The sequence below is a fragment of the Rana temporaria genome, chromosome 11 (genome assembly GCF_905171775.1).
Source record: "Rana temporaria chromosome 11, aRanTem1.1, whole genome shotgun sequence".
NCBI lineage: Eukaryota > Metazoa > Chordata > Amphibia > Anura > Ranidae > Rana > Rana temporaria.
The window spans coordinates 22,237,179-22,257,340 of NC_053499.1; the positions used below are offsets into that span (position 1 = coordinate 22,237,179).

General features: G+C 45.6%; 1 protein-coding gene across 1 annotated transcript; it reads right to left on the minus strand.

Annotated features, from left to right (window-relative positions):
- Window positions 1–9,581: 9,581 nt before the first annotated feature.
- On the minus strand, window positions 9,582–16,814 carry LOC120916865 (astacin-like metalloendopeptidase). Its single transcript, XM_040327808.1, has 4 exons — window positions 16,622–16,814; window positions 13,823–13,950; window positions 11,909–12,021; window positions 9,582–9,888 (listed from the first exon to the last, which is right to left on the minus strand). The coding sequence occupies exons 1-4, from the start codon at window positions 16,633–16,635 to the stop codon at window positions 9,607–9,609; spliced, it is 537 nt and encodes a 178-aa protein (XP_040183742.1). The 5' UTR covers window positions 16,636–16,814; the 3' UTR covers window positions 9,582–9,606.
- Between the last annotated feature and the right edge of the window lie 3,348 nt (window positions 16,815–20,162).

A 20,162-nucleotide genomic window follows, 5' to 3' on the forward strand; every position in this document is an offset into this window, starting at 1 on the left:
GAATCCGGGCCATAGCGTCTACAAAATAGTAGATTTATAGCATTATTATTATTATTTTTTTACTAGTAATGGTGGCGATCTGCGATTTTTATTGGGACTGCGACATTATAGCAGACACATTGGACACTTTTGACACATTTTTGGCTCTATTGGCATTTATACAGCTATCTGTGTTATAAAAATGCACTGATTACTGTAAAAATGTCACTGACAGAGAAGGGGTTAACTCTAGGGGGTGATTAATTGTGTTCCCTAGTGTGTTTCTAACTGTAGGGGGAGAAAATAACAGATTGTGGTTCCTAGCTATTTAGGAACTCACGATCTGTCAACAGGGATTTGTGTGTTTACATACACACATACACACGTCCCTGTTCTGCCTCTCGTGCCCGCAAACGCTGGCGGCCTGGCGGTCATCCGACTGCCCGTCACGAGCATCGGCACCCACGCAATGCAGCGGGCGTGCGCGCCTGCTATCCCGCTTAGAGGGACCGACGTACAGCTACGGAGGTTCGCAGGATTGTGCTGACCTGCCGCAGTATAATGACGGCGGCTGGTCAGGAAGTGGTTAATAAGATCTCTGAGTCAATAATAAATGTGTAGATTTTGCCATTTTTGTTGGGCACTAACAGACCAATTTTTTCCAGACTATGTACAGTTATTTCAGACAATTTGGCCTTCATCATTGCCGTTTATATAGCCATCTTGGGAATAAATGGCTGTGCGATTTTAGGATAAATTTGCGTTATACACCAGCGGTCCTGGGTGTGTATTTGGCCAATGGGCTGTTGAGGAATGTCTCTGTCCGCTCTACCGAAATTAGGAATAATCCTTTTATTTTTGGGAATGAAACATATGAATACCTTCTGTTCTAAGAAAGCTTTACTGAGCTATGCACTAATTCGGTTGGAGGTAGACATGTGCAATTCGTTTAGTTTCTAATTAGTTTTTTAACGAAAATTCGGAAATTCGTTAATTCCGAATTTTCGTATTAACAAATTTTTTATGCCCGAATTTTCGGACTTCTGAAAGAAGCCGGTGCGCAGGCGCAGTATAGAGCCGCACCGACGTTCGGCTTCTTTCGGCTACTAGTGACGCGATGGATGCGACCGTCGGAAGCCTCTCGGAAGACTGTCAATCAAGAAGGAACGCCCGCTCCCGAAAAGCCCATACCCGGAAGCGACGGAGAAGATGCATCTCGAAAACGGTAAGTACTGCTCATATTTTAATACAAATAGCCGATTCCCCTAGACCAAACAAGCATCAATCTAAGGGGAAAAATTTATTTTTTTAATAAATGGGTGAACTCCCGCTTTAAGAAAATGTATATGTATCATTTTTTTTTTCTGCTCCCCCTACTGAGAAGATTTAGGCAAGAATCATGATTTTTGGTGTAGTTCATTTTATTAAATCACAACTATATATCTAATAGAATGTCAACTTACCAAAGTAATAATTTGCACTGAACCCTTTTCTATTGACTTTGTTGTTGCTGGAGAACTGGAGAAGTGCCATTGGCCCACTGGATTTTACTGTCAGGTTGTACATTTGTCCGCAGTAAACACCAAGGATTGGCGCGTTACGATTCCCACCATCTCTAATCTCCAGGTAGTCATTGGAGCATTGTGGAGATGACTCTAAGCCAAAGGCACTGAATGTCAGCATTATCTGGAAAATATTCATTATTGTAAGGCTGAGTCATTTATATAGTAGTATATGTAACATTCACCAATAATTCACTGCCAATGTATCTTCCTGGTGTGATTGTTGTACATTACAGTGATTGATTGAACTGCTATCAATGTTTAGTGAATGTCTAATTCCTGGTTTAATAAATACGCCCCAATCATGAAGTCTCATTCCATACAGAATATTTACAAAGTAACACTAAAAAAACAAGGTATAGTTAAGCTCATGTCATGCTTGATAAAATGTGTAAGTAAAATGGAATAAGGACTTCAATCACTGTTATTATCGGCGTATAACACGTACCTTAACTTTAAGAGGGAAGTTTCAGGAAAAAAACTTTCCACAGCCCCCTGCATGGTACACAGGGCCCCATGCATAACACAGGGACTCCCGCACTGTACACAGACCCCCGAACTGTACACAGACCCCTGCACTGTACACAGGCCCCCTGCACAGTACACAGACCCTTGCATAGTACGCAGACCCCCGCACTGTACACAGACCTCCACATTCAGTATATGCAGTTTGCACCTAAAGCTACTTGGTGTGTACTGCCTGTGTCCTCTGCAGTGTGCACCATAAATCTACGTAGTGTGTGTACTGCCTTTGTCCTCTGCATGCTGGCAATCCATACTGGGGGTCTCCTGGGAGTGCAGAGGAGGAGGAGGGGGGCTTTATAATGAAAGAGATCAGTGTACAATGCGGACATACACATAGAGGATATACACACTGTCTATACTCACAGGTGTTGTACATACAGTATATTTATACACTGTAAAGTTTAGCTAGATCAGCTATTCCTAATTTACTGGCAGGCAGGTGATTGTGCTAGCTGAAATATTCTCACGTGGTGTATTGCCTGTGTCCTCTGCAGTGTGTACCATAAAGCTACGTGGTGTGTGTACTGCCTTTGTCCTCTGTAGTTTGCACCTAAAGCTACTTGGCGTGTACTGCTCGTGTCCTCTGTAGTTTGCACCTAAAGCTACTTGGTGTGTACTGCCCGTGTCCTCTGCAGTTTGCACCTAAAGCTACGTGGTGTGTACTGCCGTGTCCTCTGCAGTTTGCACCTAAAGCTACGTAGTGTGTGTACTGCCTTTGTCCTCTGCAGTTTGCACCTAAAGCTACTTGGTGTGTACTGCCCATGTCCTCTGTAGTTTGCACCTAAATCTACGAGGTGTGTGTACTGCCTTTGTCCTCTGCAGGCCATTAGTATGTCTGGAAGGACAACAAGGAGAGGCAGAGAGTCACGAGGGCAAGCAGGCTCTGCGTCTAGAGGCAACAGTGCTGGTCGTGGACACTGCATCCTCATCAGCACGTGGCCGTTGGACACGCTCGTCCTTGTTTTCGGCAGCTGGCCTTGTTGAGCCGCAACATGCCGAAGACTTGGTAGAGTGGATGATCAAGCCGTCCTCATCCTCCTCATCCTCTCTCACCCAGGCTCAGGGTACTTTGCCTGGCAAAGCAGCTGCCAAGGCGTCCTCTTCCCTCTGCTAAATGGCATCAGTCACTCCTTCCCTAGCCCCACCATGTCCTCCTGAGGAGTCTCCTGAACTGTTTGACCACAGTGTTGGGTACATGCTGCATGAGGATGCGCAGCGTTTTGAAGGCTCAGATGATGGCACACAGATAGAGGAAGGCAGTAACGTGAGCCCAGAGAGAGGGGGTGCCCAAGAAGGACAGCAATCTGGCAGTCATGTTCCCCCAGCTGTAGTATACTGCCAGGTTTTCTACAGTGATAAGGAGGGAGGGGATGATGAGGTCACTGACTCTACGTGGGTGCCTGATAGGAGTAGGAGGAGGCACAGGCACATCTCCAACGAGGCAGGATGCCCTCCAGGGGCCAGCTTAAGGGCAGCACACCAACTGCATCACAACGCAGAGCTATGCATATGCAAGGCGCTGTTGTGTCTCAGCGTTATTCTAAAAGTTCTTTGGTGTGGGCCTTTTTTGAGACGAGTGCATCAGATCGCACCGCTGCTATTTGAAACATATGTCTCAAGCGTATCTCGCGTGGCCAAAACATCACCCGTTTGGGCACCACATGCCTGACCAGACGTATGTCTACCTGCCATGCAGTTCGTTGGCAAGCGTACCTCAAAGACCCACACCAAAGAACAAAGCGGACCTCCCCTTGCCCCTCATCAGCTAGTATCTCTAACCCCACTATACCCTCAGTCCTCTCTGAAGCCTGCACTGATAGGACTGAAGGTGTAGAATTAGGTGTGTCACAGCCTAGTAAATGCGGCAATCTACTATCGGTACACCAATGGCAGATTGTACCAGACAAATTTCCCTTCCCTAGCTGCTGCAGCGCCGAAAGATGTTCTCTCCCAGCCATCCACATGCCCAGCGGTTGAATGCTAGCTTAGCTAAATTGCTAGCACTTCAACTGCTGCGATTTCAGTTGGTAGATTCTGCCCCCTTCCGTGAGTTTGTGGAATGTGCGGTACCCCAGTGGCAAGTTCCCAAACGCCACGGAAGGCGATTCCGGCTCTCTACCGCAATGTAGAAGGCAATGTCCATGCCTCGCTGATGTGTTCTCGGAACCAGCGGTGCTCCGTAGGCGTTCAAGGGGCTACGTAGGTACGCAGGCAAAGAGATGCCATGCGGTGCTTGAGCTGGTGTGCTTGGGGGACAGGAGCCACAGTGGGCCAGAGGTTCTGTCAGCTCTGCAGGGGCAGGCTCAGAGGTGGTTGACGCCACGCCAGCTTAAGCCAGGAATGGTGGTTTGCAACAATGGCACCAACCTCCTCTCCACCCCACGACAGGGACAACTGACCCATGTGCCCGGTTTTGCTCATGTCCTTAATTTGGTGGTGCAGCGGTTCTTGGGCAGGTACCTGGGCTTACAGAATGTTCTGAAGCAGGCCAGGAAAGTCTGTGTGCATTTCCGATGGTCTTATAATGCCAGTGCTCGGCTGGCAGACCACCAAAGGGAATACAACCTGCCCAAGAACCGCCTAATCTGTGACATGCCCACCAGGTGGAACTCTACGTTGGCCATGTTGCAGCCGCTGCACACGCAGCAGAGGGCCATCAATGAGTATCTGTGCCAATATGGCAGCAGAACTGGGTCAGGGGAGCTTGTTTTTTTTCCCCACGCCAGTGGGCCATGATCAGGGATGCATGCACTGTCCTGTCACCATTTGAGGAGGCCACGAGGATGGTGAGCAGTGACAGTGAATGCATCAGTGAGACTGTCCCTCTTATTCACATGTTGGAGCACACGCTGCGTGGAATAATGGACAGGGCTCTTGAGGCAGAACAGAGGGAGGAAGAGGAGGACTTCCTTACCTCTCAAGACCCCCTTTATCCATACAGTGATCCTGCTTGCCCGCCTATCACACAGGAAGAGGAGGAGGATTGTGTCAGCATGGAGGTGGAGCCCAGCACTCAGCATCAGCAGCAGTCTTCAAGAGATCAATTACAGTCCCAAGGAACCCATGGACTTGTATGTGGCTGGGATGAGGTGGCGGCGGATCTTGTCGTCCTCAGTGACCCAGAGGACTCCGCACTGAATGCCTCAGCAAACCTACATTGTATGGCCTCCCTGATCCTGCAAAGCCTGCGGAAGGATCCCGTATTCATGCTATCAAGGAGAGGGATCATTACTGGCTGGCAACTCTCCTTGATCCAAGTTACAAGAATAAGGTTGCGGACCTTATCTTGCCGGCGCAGAGGGAGCAGAAGATGAAACATCTTCAGGAGGCCTTGCAGAAAGGTCTGTGCAACGCGTTCCCAGAGACTGGGGGGTTACAAAATTCAGGTCCTGGACAACGTGTTGCTGAGGCTTTGGTCAGTCACAGAAGGAGCGGTGGAGAAGGTGGCCGTCTGACCAATGTGTTCAGACAATTTTTTTGTCCGCAGCTCCAAGGTATGACCGGTTCCAGCAACCATCGCCAGTGTCTGTTTTACATGGTGCGGGAATACCTAGGGGCAAGATCAGACTTGGACACCTTTCCCACCGAAAATCCTCTGGCTTACTGGGTCTTGAGGATGGATCACTGGCCAGAGCTTGCACAGTACGCAATTGAGCTACTGGCTTGTCCTGCTTCCAGCGTTCTTTCAGAACGCAGATTCAGTGCTGCTGGAGGCTTTGTAACCGATAACAGGGTGCGCCTCTCCACCCACTCGGTAGATCGACTGACCTTTATAAAAATGAATCAGGCTTGGATCACCACCAGCTACCAAGCACCTGATGCTGATGTAACTGAATATTTTTTTTTGAAATGTCAGATCCCTTCAAGACTGCCTATTCTGATGCTGAGTGACTATACTGTTATGCTTGCTGAGTGACTATCCTTTTCCTCCTCAATGATCATGCTGATAGCTTGTAAGAACATTTTGGTTCTGGGCACCGCCACCAGTGGCTAAGGCCCAATTTTTCTGCCCCTGTTTAACAGGGGCGTGTAATTACAATTTTTGATGCAATACTTTGCAGCGGGCTCATTCCTGCGCTCCAACTAGAGAATCTGTGAGGGGTTGCAGTGTTGTGGCACCAGCACCAGTGCCTAAGGCCCAATTTTTCTGCCCCTGTTTAACAGGGGCATGTAATTACAATTCTTGATCTAATATTTCACAGCAGGGCCCATTCCTATGCCCACCAAGAGTAACTGTGAGGGCTTACAGAGTTGTGGCACCAGCACCAAAGGCCCAATTTTTCTACCACTGTTCAACAATGGCATGTAATTACAATTATTGATATAATAGTTCACACAGCAGGGCGTTCCAGCGCCCACCAAGACTAACTGTGAGGGCTTACAGTGTTGTGGCAACACCAACACCTAGGGTCCAAATTTCTGCAGAGTATATACGGCAGGCCCCTACTTTCAAACATCCAACTTACAAACGACTCCTACTTGCAAACGGAGGGAGACAACAGGAAGTGAGAGGAAATCTACCCCTAGGAAGGGAAAATTCTCTTCTGTAAGAGGTGTCTCCTGTCCACTGATGCTTTATCTCCAATCTTTGTTTCACTAAAAAACCCAAATTTTCAAAACATCATTTGTCATTTGGACAGAAAGTGAATTGCAATCTTCTGAACAGATGCATACAGACAGCAAAACAAATGTTTACAGGGGTGATAACCCTTCTCTATGTTTTCAGAAAAGCGTAAAAATAGATTTTATGGCTGGAGCTACACTTTAACCACTTGCTTACTGTGCACATAAACGCCCTTCCTGCCTAGGCGAAATTTCAGCTTCCGGCACTGCGTCGCTTTAACTGACAATTGCTTGGTCGTGCGACGTGGCTCCCAAACAAAATTGACGTCCTTTTTTCCCCACAAATAGAGCTTTCTTTTGGTGGTATTTGATCGCCTGTACGGTTTTTATGTTTTGTGCTATAAACAAAAAGAGTGTAAATTTTGAAAAAAAACACTATTTTTACTTTTTGCTATAATAAATATCCCATTTAAGAAAAAAAAAATACGAAAGTCTTCTACATATTTTTGGTCACTGGGGAAGTGACCGATCTGTGTCCCTATGTACAAGGGACACATCATCGGTATCCTCTCCCTGACAGGACGTGGATCTCTGCGTTTACACACAGAGATCCACGGTCCTGCTCAGTTACTGGGCAATCGCGGGTGCCCGGCGGCCATCGCGGGTGCCGGCGGCCATCGCGGCCGCCGGGCACGCGCATTGTGTTCCCAGTAACACGGTGGGTGCGCCCCCTATCGGCTTCAAAAGACGAGGACGTCATATGACGTCCTGTCAGAGCAATTGAGCTACCTTGCCGCCATCAATTGACGGCAGCTGGTAGCTGAGTGGTTAAAAAAGTACCAGTTCAAAATTACAAACATTCTACTTAACAACAAACCTACAGTGCCTGTCTTGTTTGCACCGCCTGTATAATGCTGTTATATGGTATATAGGCCCAAAGGGGCTTGTAATGACCTGGGGGGAGTGGGGGGAAACCCATGCTATTTTTCTCAATGATTTTCATCCATATTGCAGGAACCAGACATTACATTAAAGCCGCAAGCAGTTTTAAATTACTTTTTTCTTATAGTAATCTCATTTTGTGCAGGGACAGTTCTAAACACGTGCCACCTCACATACTATAGACAACCAGCAGGTACGATATTTAAAGGAGTTTAAAAAACATTTTTTCACTTTAAGCATCATTAAATTCACTGCTCCAGAAAAAAACACTGAAATTTGCTCAGTTGCAGAATTGTCGCTGTCATTACTTTTATTTTTTGATGACGAATTTCCCCACAAATCGCTATCGCACAATTCTGCAAGTGATTATAATTTATTATCTCTGTTTTCTAGCTGCTCTAAAACCACTTTTGACATAAAGGGACACTTTTTGGTTGCTATGGACCATCTCCAGTTTCCAGGCAGAAAGAACAGTTTTTATTATATAAAAGTACATGCAGGACCCTGGGCAGACCACTAGGGACAAGGGGGGTGTGTATTATCTTCATACAGTACTGTAATCTATAAGATTACAGTATACTGTATGTAATGTGTTTTTTTACTTTTTTGAATTTTGCGCCGATCTCCGCCCCTGTGCGTCGTAACGTTGCAGGGAACGGAGCTCCGCGGCAAACAGGCACTGTGTGAATCGAGCAAGGACACCGCTCGATCACACAGCGGAGAGGCATCGCAGGATCCAGGGACAAGGTAAGTAATTCCCTGCCTGTGGATGCTGCAAGGCAATCCCAAGTCTGGCTCAGGGTTACCGCTTTTGGTTCTGAAATTCTTCTAGAGCCAGACTCGGGAATACCGCCAGGGGGGTTAATATATTGGAAAGTCAAAAACACTGCAACAAAAGGTCATTTGAGATGTTGGAAGAAGTCGATAATGTCTCTGATATACCGTACTTACTTGATTTCCTGGAGGAGCAATGATGATATAGGTGCAATTTACATTGCTTTGGTAGGAGGAGGGGTACTTTGGGGACACCACAGTCCCGCCATTTGTGGTAAAACTACCACCATATGCCACTGTAAATTAAACAAAAAAGTGTGCATTAGATACAAAGCGCTGCATCATAGTTTTAAGAGTAAGGCCTTGTACACACGACCGGTTTTCTCTGCAAAAACCAGAAAAAAAAATGCTTCTTGCCGAAAAAAACATTTGTGTGTACGAGGCTTTCAGGTTTCTCGTCAGGAAATCTGGCCAGAATCTCGACGAGAAAAAAAGACAACCTGCGCTCTTTTTTCTCTTCGAGATTCTTGTCGGCCTGTTTCCCGACGAGAAACCCGAGAGTGCGTATACTTACCTGTCACTGTGGAAACCCGAGCATGCGCAAAATGACTTTCACGCCATAGGTAGGGTAAATCAAGATGGCGGCGACGGCATGGAATGTGACGAGCGCATGCTCATCATACGCGATGACGTCACCACGTCCTTGCCTTTCAAGAGAACTGCTGTTCTTTTGCAACGGTCTGTGTGTACACTCGGGCGGCAAGAGATTCTTGCCAAGAATCTCGTCAGGGTAAACAATTTTTTTTTTTTACTGACAAGATTCTTGCCCGTGTGTACAGGGCCTTACATTTATTAGACTGCTGCCTCTCCCAGAAGTATTTGGAAAGTCTTATAATTATCTCCATGTTTAGCCACCTCATTACCTAATTTCCCCAAAAATGTAGGGGAAAAAAAGAGGAGATTACCTTGGGCTGTCTAAAAAGGGTAATTTCAGGGATTTTCGTACTTTTCTGGCAATTTTATTTGATGTTTTAGAATAGTAAGTAAAGGTTACTTTTTTTTTTAAACTGCTGTTTTTTCCCCCCTTTATAAATTAAAATAGAAAACTGTGGTATTAAATACCATCAAAATACATTTCTGTTTCCAAGAAATTATATACATTTTAATTGGGTACACTATTCCACAATGGAGTAATTGTCTGTTAAACTACTAAAAATGGGTGCATGGTCTGGCAATGATGGGGTACTGTACAGACTGGTTCTCAAGTGGTTAGGGCACAATTGATACATGCTTTTGACCATATAATACACACCAAAGTTGGATACATACCTGAGCTATAAGATCCATTGAAACTGCTTGGAGTAGATGGGTTAGTGATATATTCCAGCAACATCAAACTGCTGGATGAGATCAGCACCGGTAGAGGATGGCCAGCCCTGATGGTGGCCAGCAGAGAGCTGTTTTTGCTCACCCCGTCGTACACGTTGATCTTAGCATTACATTTGGTGGACAAACAAACAAACGTGGCAAACTGCAGAAAGATCTGTAAAATTATACATATTCAGTAACTTAAAGCCATAGCCGTCGAGTGTATCACTCTGCCCCGCCCCTCCCCCCCCCCCGGCGTGCCACGTCATTGATTTGATTGACAGCAGCGGAAGAGCCCTCAAGAGCTGGGGGAAAGCATTGCAGGATCACGCCCACAGAGATTCAGGGTTTAGGTAAGTAAAACGGGGGCTGGGGGGGGGGGGCCGAGAGTGCAAGGTGTGTCTCGCTAACAATTATGATCCTCAAAAATACTTCCACTGGCCTACAATAAACGGTCCACTCTTTCCAATGACTCCCACCAATGATGCAATCTTTCCATTAAACCCAAATGTAAGGAGAATGCTTTCTTTCACGTTACATAGATGCAAGGAGACATCTCTCCCTCTGACCAACAGTGTAGGAGAGCCATTCGCCAATCAAACAGACAGAAGGAAGTCTGTCTGTTTGTTTTATAGATATTAATTCTAATTTTGCTATTAAAATTATTAGAACATATAGAGCAGAAGGTGTTGAAAAATGACCCACCTTCAAATCAATTCCCATCAAATACCATAGTTTAGCCACATTTTTTTTCTTTATTATTATTTCTATAAACGTATTGATCTTGCTAATGTACTGTAAGCCATACATATAGGGAGCGATTTACTAAAACTGGAGCACTCATCTGGTGTAGCTGTGTATTGTCTCGCCAATTGGCTCCTAACTTCAACTTGTTCAATTAACCCCCCTGGCGGTATCCCGAGCGTGACTCGGGGTGGGTTTTTTCTGCTATAATCGGTATCCCCGAGTCACGCTCAGGGTAGATATGCAGAGCCTGCAGCGTGCGCTGGCTTACCTTGTCCTGGATCCAGCGATGTCACCACGCTGTGTGAGCGAGCGGAACCTCGCTCGATTCACACAGCGTCCTCCTGTGCTGCCGATCTCCGTTCCCTGCGACGTTACGACGCACGGGAGCGGAGAACGGAGCCAAATTCAAAAACGTAAACAAACACTATACATACAGTATACTGTAATCTTATAGATTACAGTACTGTATGTAAAAAATACACACCCCCCTTGTCCCTAGTGGTCTGCCCAGTACCCTACATGTACTTTTATATAATACAAACCTTTTTTTCTCCCTGCAAACTGTAGATTGTCCATAGCAACCAAAAGTGTCCCTTTATGTCAAAAATGGTTTTAGAGCAGCTAGAAAACAGCGATAATAAATTATAATCACTTGCAGAATTGTGCGATAGCGATTTGTGGGGAAATTCGTCATAAAAAAAAAAAATTATGACAGCGACAATTCTGCAACTGAGCAAATTTCAGTGATTTTGATTTGATTACATTATTGAATAATTTTTATTAGAATTATATTATTATTTGTTATAATTATTTATAATTATTTATTATATTATAATTTATAATTTTGTTTTTAAAAAAAATGTCATACCCGGGATGCCTATTAGATTCTTGTTTGGTCAGATTTAAGTGAGTTATTTCTAAGAATTACAGGCCTACAGTATTAAATGCCAAATTTCCTTGCAAATAATTGTACCGCTTTTGGTACGTAATTCCAGACAGAATCATACCGCCAGGGAGGTTAAGCTTTGACAATAAAACCTGAAAGCTAGTATCTATGCAGAGCTGCATCAGATTTTGCACCATGCGCTCTTAGTAAATAACTTCCATAATGTCTAGTAAGGGTTCCATGAGACATGAACATTTTTACAAGGGTTTCTCAAGGGGTAAAAAGGTTGAGAATAAGAATTGCGAATTGCTGCTTTAGGGGGATTTCTTCTCGTTACCATTTAAGAGGTCTAGAAGACATTTGCACCCATCCTGCCTTGTCTCCAACTGCCCCCCACCCTAAAGTCCTGCATCACTTCATGCCCCCCCCCCCCCTCCACAATATGCACAAGATCAGACAATCCAGGAGGTACCAGCTAGGACAAGATTCTTTTTCTGCTTAATTTTAGCTGTACTTTGGCCATATATCTTAATACAGAATGAATGAGATGCTGAATAACTACCAGTTTTGATGGAACATGTAGGAGCCATAGACAATTGTCACGCGTGTCGATGGGAGTAGCATCACTGGAAGAGAAGTTCCCTGAGGCACCCATTAACTTTGTTCTGCATAGATCTGCATGGGAAAACAACCTCAGAACCAGCCTTATCAATTTCCACAAATTTCAGGCTCAGAAAAAAACAACATTTGCATCCTCAGGGGTGGAACTAAGACTGTAATATATATTTTTGTACATATACCTTCCTTCGTGCAAAACTGTGCTGTACCCATGCAGGGTAAAGCAACAGGTTTGCTCTCATTCCCCCCTCTGGGAGCACATACATACTCACTGGGGTAGATTCAGGTACCTTTTGCGGCGGCGTATCTCCAGATACGCCGCCGTAATTTGAATTCCGCGTAGCGTTACGCCGATTCACAAAGGCAGTTACGCTGAAAAAATAGGCTTCCTCCACCGACGTAACTTGTTTGCAGCGGCGTAGAATTGTGCGCAATATAACTTTGGCCGCTATGGGGCGCTTCCGTTGTTTTTTGGCATAGAATATGCTAATTTCCTAGATACGCCGACTCACAAACGTACGTGCGCCCGGTGTTCGTTTTTTTACGTCGTTTGCCTTAAGGCTTTTTCGGCATAAGGCTGCTCCTGCTATTAGGAGGCGCAGCCAATGTTAAGTATGGACGTCGTTACCGCGTCGCGATTTGAAAATTTTACGCTGTTTGCGTAAGTCGTCCGTGAATGGCGCTGGACGCCATTTACGTTCATGTCGAAACCAATGACGTCCTTGCGACGTCATTTACCGCAATGCACGTCGGGAAATTTTAGGGACGGCGCATGCGCAGTACGTTTGGCGCGCCTAATTTAAATGATCCATGCCCCCTACCGTATCATTTGAATTACGCGCGCTTACGCCGGCCCCTTTTACGCTACGCTGCCGCAAATTACGGAGCAAGTGCTTCGTGAATACAGCGCTTGCTCCTGTAATTTACGGCGGCGTAGCGTAAAGACGATACGCTGCGCCGCCATATCAGTGCGCGCCTCTACCTGAATCTACCCCCCTATTTATTCCCTCCATTGCTACTTTGTTCAACCTTAACAAAAAAAAAAAAGAATACTTGATAACTTCTAATATAGAGAAGCAAGTGACTAACTCACATCACTGTCCCATGAGGTTGTAGAGACATTCAGCTCTGTTTAACCTTCAGTTTTAGGGACTTTAGGGTTTTCTCTCCCCACTCCTTACAGCTGAATGGATGGCAGGGGAACAAAGGAAGGTGAATATGTGTAGCTGGGGAAGGCATACATTAATGTAAAACCTGGTGCTTTCCCAATTCCAGGTTTTGCTTTCAGGTAACAAGAAAAACCACAGTTAAACTTTGTATGCTAGAGATCTGTACATGCCTCCAAGGATCATTTTGCCCCCAAGCCCACTAAAGGCAGGCTATATACTATTAGATTAGTTGTCACTCTTGAATCACAGCACAGTTGGGCGGGTGGGCACGCGCCCCTTCCCAGAACTGCAGAATAATGTCCATATACGTGATTCTGCACAGAGCGGCCGCCCTGTAGCAGTAAAGTTGCAATGGCCAGCTGAAGACTAGTTACTCAGATATACTAGTTCCTATAGAGCATGGATCTTCAAACTACGGCCCTCCAGTTGTTCAGGAACTACAATTCCCATCATGCCTAGTCATGTCTGTGAATGTCAGTGTGTGTTACAATGCCTCATGGGATGTGTAGTTCTACAACAGCTGGAGGGCCGTAGTTTGAGGATCCCTACTATAGAGTGTTGTTATCATTTTATAGAGTTGCTGTCAGGTAGCACCTCCTTATTTTGGTAGTGAACACAAGGGGGAAGTTGGTCTTGTTTAGAAGTTTTGAGGACTCTGGAGTTTGATAAATTGTTTTCAAGAAACTTACTGCAATTATAGAGCACATTTATCCTCTTCACATCCAGGCTGCTCAGCCCAGTTCTCTGACCAATGGTAACATTGGGGTTTGGTATCGACACGACTGACATGGACCCAGATGTATTTGAATATGTGTACCTGGAAGTATAAAAAACATTTAGATTCCGATTTAGGACACAGTAATTATATCGCATAATTTTAGTTCAAGCTAATGTTAGCTTGTGTTTTCCGAGGCAGCATGCTGTCTGTTTTATGTTCACATATAACAATAAAAGCAGTGCAGCGCAACCTAAATGCTAATGTAGCGCCCCCTTACTTTCAGTATGGGCACTAAAGTTAGTGGGGAATGGGAGAGTTATTTTGCTCCCATTCATAATTTGTTAAATTTTGGTCTGCTGTCATTCCAGAACTGTCCTGTAGGTCAGTCTGCGCTCCAGGGATGCGATCCCATCCCTGGGCGACAGTTGGCACTAGAGGGGTTCTGGCAGAGCCAGATTTCCCCAGCAGTCAATTAGAGGAGTTTTCCCTCGCCGAGCATGCTGGGGAGGGGTATATCTGTGGCAGACGCTATTTTTGTTGGTTCTTCGCGGGTTCCTGGTTCCAGGTGCGGCACCCACCTTCAGGGTGTGCGCACATCGCGGGCCCCACCACTATGGCCTACCAGAACTGGGGTCGCGCGCTATGCGGAGTTCCTGACTCTGGGCCCTCCTGGCCTGGAGCAACTGATGCCACAAAGGGGCCCCAGTGACTTACTGGGTCCCCACTTCTACTGAGGAGATCCCAGGCTGTATGCCGTTCGGTGGGGGATCGGCTTGAGGAGAACCCGGAGGCAGGTATTGGGGGAGGCGAAGAGCACGGGGGAGAGGCGGAGGGCACAGGGGGGGACCATAGAGCATGTAGGGAGGTGGAGAGCACAGGGGGAGGTAAAAAGCACAAGGGGAGAGGTGGGGGGCACAGGGGGGCAGCCTAGAGCAAGGGGGGGAGGTGGAGAGCACAGTTAGAAAGGCAGGGGGCAGCAGAGAGCATGGGGGAGGTGGATATCACAGGAAGAGAGACAGGGGGGCAGCAGAGAGCATGGGGGAGGTGGAGAGCACTGGGGGGGGGGCTAGAGAGCACTGTGGGGGGGGGTAGAGAGCAATGTGGGGGCAGCAGAGATAAGCAGGATAGGAGGAGCGGTGAGGTGGCTGCATATAGAAGAATCATTCTCTCCATCTTCTTCCCGCAGTACCTGAATGCCTGCGAGAGGGAGAGGAGCAGAAGCAGGCATTCAGAGACCGTGGGAGGACGATGGAGAGAATGATTCTTCTATATGCAGCCACCCCACCGCTCCTCCTAATCAGGTTACAGGGGGCCGCACTTACTTTCTCTCTGATCCCATCGGCAGACCAGGCGCCACAGCTCTATTTAGGCAGGCAGGGCTCCCTTCTCGTTCTGGTCTTCAGGAAAATGGACGGACCTCTAGCGGCGGCGTAGTCCGCGTATAGGGCGGATTGGCCCTGCCTATGGTATGCTGATTGATTGGATATTCTAAGTATTTATACTGGGAATGAGTTACATGCCATGTGACCTATTATAGGTCGAATCAGTGAGGTGAGAGGCCACTCTGTGTGCGGTGGAGGGATTTCTGGCCACGTTTGATCCACATTGCATGTCGTCATTTTCATTGTGCCTTTTCGCAATCACTTGTGGACTGTTTCTTCTCATGGACATTATATATTAGCATTTAGGTTGGGCTGCACTGCTTTTATTGTTATATTTCTTGAGGGATTTTATATGAATTTACCTTGAGTGCTGGCTTGCAACCACAATTTACTGTTACATATTTTTCAGCGCTGAATTATTTTCCTATTTACTTGTAACAATTTTTTTTGTAGTATACACTGTAGGATTGTAAAGTCCTGGGACACCTTTGGGTGCACTCCATAATTTAGAGATTCTCCATAGAGGATCCCCATTAGGTCCTCTAATCTGCAGAGGCGCATTGCGGGCGGTATTAACCCCCTTATCGGCCGCTAGCGGGGGTTAATACAGCTCCGCTAGCAGCCGAATCCAGTGGCAATTCCGACTATATAGCCCCTCTATTTTTAGCGGCGCTATACCACCACCGTGGCTCCTGCCCCAGTGTGAAAGGGGCCTTATGCTGTAGAAAGAACAGCAGTTTGTCCCTGTGGAAAAACACTCTGTATATTGCTCAAAGACCAATCAGATGCAGCTGTCCGAGAATGTCAACAATAACATAGGCAAAAAGAAACTTGATGTCAACTTGGACTTGATGTCAACTGTGACTTGAAAAAGCACATGAGCGTGAAACGCGTCATCACGGCAACATATCCTGCCTGCACTCCACGCTTGTTTGAGTAGAGTCTTTCCTTGGTCCTGGATTTCTGCCCCTGTAGCTGCGGTGATATAATCTGAGAGCGCCGATGGATCCCGGCTAGACTCCCGTATGGCTGTGTCTCTCGCACAGCATTACACTATACCCAGCTACAAGATACCCTTCCATCTCCTGGCACCAGACCCAGCAGAGGTTAGCCTATCCATACCCATCAACACCAGGATGGTATTGTACAGGCTTTTGTATTTTTTCTTTGAACATGATCAATTAAACTATTGACTATTTGGCTTTTATACCTGCTGCATCAGGATGTGTGAGACTCCCAAGCAGAAGGGAGGATCTACTGTTGCTATTGACATGTACAGGGATTTTATTTGCCATTCAACCATCCACCAAATAATAACTATAGGCTGACTCCTTGGTATATACTTTTTGTCTAGATTTAAAGCAGGATTACAAATTGTATTCTCTTACCTGCCATAATGCATCACAGAAGTATAGTCATAAGGAATATTGGTAGTGTTCCCACGATCCTTCACAAAGTGCCGTTTACTTTCTGTAAAACAAATCACCTGTACATGAGCTACATTTGGCCTATGAAAAACAGCATAAATGTTCCATACTCCTCCACCCTACCCGAAATTGTCTTGGTCTCTTGTATACGAATTAGGACAGCAAACTGAATTCCATGCTCTTCAATTTCAATTGAGTGACATTTATATATATAAATTCTCAGTACTTTATTTTCCGGAAGTTAAAGGGGTTGTAAAGGTTTGTTTTTTATTTTCTAAATCGGTTCCTTTAAGCTAGTGCATTGTTGGTTCACTTACCTTTTCCTTTGATTTCCCTTCCGAATGTTTTTTTACTTTGTCTGAATTTCTCACTTCCTGTTCCTCCTCAGTAAGCTGTTCTGGCTGACTAACCCCCAGCCAGAACGGCTCGGATGATGGGGGCAAGCTTACCGAGGAGGAACAGGAAGTGAGAAATTTAGACAAAGAAAAAAAAAAATTTGGAAGGGAAATCAAAGGAAAAGGTAAGTGAACCAACAATGCACTAGCTTGAAGGAACCTATTTCAAATATAAAAAACGAACCTTTACAACCCCTTTAACCTGAACTATCGCATTCATGTTGACTCTAGGCAGGTTCATCTACCTTTTTCCACCTTAAATTCATACAGATTGACGTTTCTCAACCAGGGTCCCTAGAGCCCTTGAGTACCTCTTAAGTTTGCTAGGGGTTCCTTTAAGCAGTATGCAGTGGTGAATTGTTCAAGCACCTATACTGAGCATCCACACAAGTGGGCAAGATTCCCATAACCACCAATGTAATGGGACATTTCTACAAAGACCACAAATTTTAGGTGACATGTAAAAAAGTTAACAAAGTCATTGCTTCAGCGGCAGAGAGGTTGTACGATTTAAACCCTTGTATCTTCCCTATGTTCAGTGCCTTTTGTGTTTTTTCAGCAGCCAAAGCAAGCAATCCAACTTTGGGTGGAGCACAAGGAAAATGGGATTTAAATTTAATACATTATAATAAAGTAAATTAAATGTTTTTGTTTTTTTGAGGGCCATCAAAATGTTATCTCGGTGCTCCCCAGTCGTTGTCACCTACACGGTGCTAGGAGTAGGGGAATCTTGCTGCCAGGGGAATGACTCCTCCAGTGAGAGTGGGAGTAAAGCCAAGGGAAAGGAAAGACAATTATCCGACAACAAATGTTCGATGGGAACTTTTTGACGGAAATTCCGACTGTGTGTAGGCCCCATCGGACATTTTCTGTCGGAATTTCTAACAACAAAAAATTGAGAGCTGGTTCTCAAATTTTCCGACAACAAAATCCGTTCTTGTCAATTCTGAGCGTGTGTAGACAATTCCAACCCACAAAATTCCATGCATGCTCTGAATCAAGTACGAGACAGAAGTGCTCAGTCTGGTAAAACTAGCGTTCGGATAGCACATTCATCACGCAGCTGTAACGGACTGAAAAGCATGAGGCTAAAAAGCGTGAATTGTCTCTCACCAAACTTCTACTAACATGACTGGTATTGAACTTCCCTTTAATAGTGCCGTCGTACGTGTTGTACATGACCTCGTTCTTGGTGATTGGAATTTCCGGCAACATTTGTGCGACCGTGTGTATGCAAGACAAGTTTGAGCCAAAATCTGTCGGAAAAAAATCCACGGTTTTGTTGTCGGAATGTCCGATCGTGTGTACACGGCATTAGAAATACAGGGAGGTCAATCTGTCACAAAGACCTAACGCACCAAACTGTATGTTGTCTACCGGGCGCTCAGGTTCGGCACATCATGGATCTGGTGAACAGATTACTGGGAGGGGCTGGGGAAGACCCAGCTGTAATGGTGCACGTTGACATCAATGACAAAATCAGAGGAAGATGGAGTGTCCTAAAAAACGATTTTAGGGACTTAGGAGCTAAATTGAGGAAAAGGACCTCCAAGGTAGTATTCTCAAAAAAAATGCTACCGGTACCTCAAGCCACACCAGAAAGGGAGATTAGGAAAGTAAACAAGGCTGAGGAGCTGGTGTACAAAGGAGGGGTTTGGGTTCCTGGAGAACTGGGGCGACTTCTCAGTCAGTTAGCAGCTCTATAGAAGGGAAGGACTGCACCTAAATGGGGAAGATGCAGATCAGCTGGGAGTGAAGGTGTGTGAAAAGTTAGAGGGGCTTTTAAACTAGACGATGGGGAGATGGCCCAGTGGTAGAGATTGGCAGTGCGGAACATATTCCAGAGGGTAGTATTGGGGTGCATTAGTGGTAGGTTGACTAAAGCACCTAAACCCCAGGACCAGATGGCTTGCACCCGAGGGTCCTTAAGGAACTCAGTCAAGTAATTGCCAGACCATTGTTCCTAATTTTTACGAACAGTCTACTGACTGGAATGGTACCAGCTGATTGGAAAAAAGCCAATGTAGCACCAATATTTAAAAAAGGACCAAGATACATCCCTGGGAATTACGGACCAGTTAGCCTAACATCAATAGTATGCAAGCTCTTGGAGGGGATGATAAGGGACTATATACACAAGATTTTAGTAATGAGAACGGTATCATTAGCAGTAATCAGCATGGGTTCATGAAGAATCGTTTTTGTCAAACCAATCTATTGACCTTCTATGAGGAGGTGAGCTGCCATCTAGATAAAGGAGGCACCGTAGACGTGGTGTATCTGGATTTTGCAAAAGCATTTGATACAGTTTCGCACTCACATTTACTGTACAAAATAAGGTCAGTTGGCATGGACCATAGGGTGAGTACATGGATTGAACACTGTCTACAGCGGCGAATTCAGAGGGTAGTGAGGAATGGGGAGTACTTGGAATGGTCCGGAGTGGAAAGTAAGGTGCCCAAGGTTTCTGTCCTGGGGCCAATCCTATCTAATTTATTCATAAACGACCTGGAGGATGGGATAAACAGCTCAATCTCTGTATTTGTGGACAATACTAAGCTAAGCAGGGCAATAACTTCTCCATAGTATGTGGAAACTTTGCAAGAAGATCTGAACAAATGAATGGGGTGGGCAACTACACGGCAAATTAAGTTTAATGTAGAAATGTTTTAAATAATGCATTTAGGTGGCAAAAATATGAATGCAATCTACACACTGGAGGGAGATCCTTTGGGGGAATATAGGATGGAAAAGGACCTAATGGGGTCCTAATAGATGACAGGCTCAGCAATGGCATGCAATGCCAAGCTGCTGCAAGCAAAGCAAACAGAATATTGGCATGCGTTAAAAAGGGGATTAACTCCAAAAATAAAACTATAATTCTCTCACCCTACAAGACTCTGGTCCGACCGCACCTGGAGTATGCTGTCCAGTTCTGGGCACCAGTCCTTAGGAAGGATATGCTGGAACTGGAGAGAATCCAGAGAAGGACAACAAAACTAATACAAGGGACTGGAGGACCTTAGCAATGAGGAAGGATTATGAGCACTGAACTTATTCTCTCTGGAGAAGAGACGCTTGAGAGGGGATACGATTTCAATGTACAA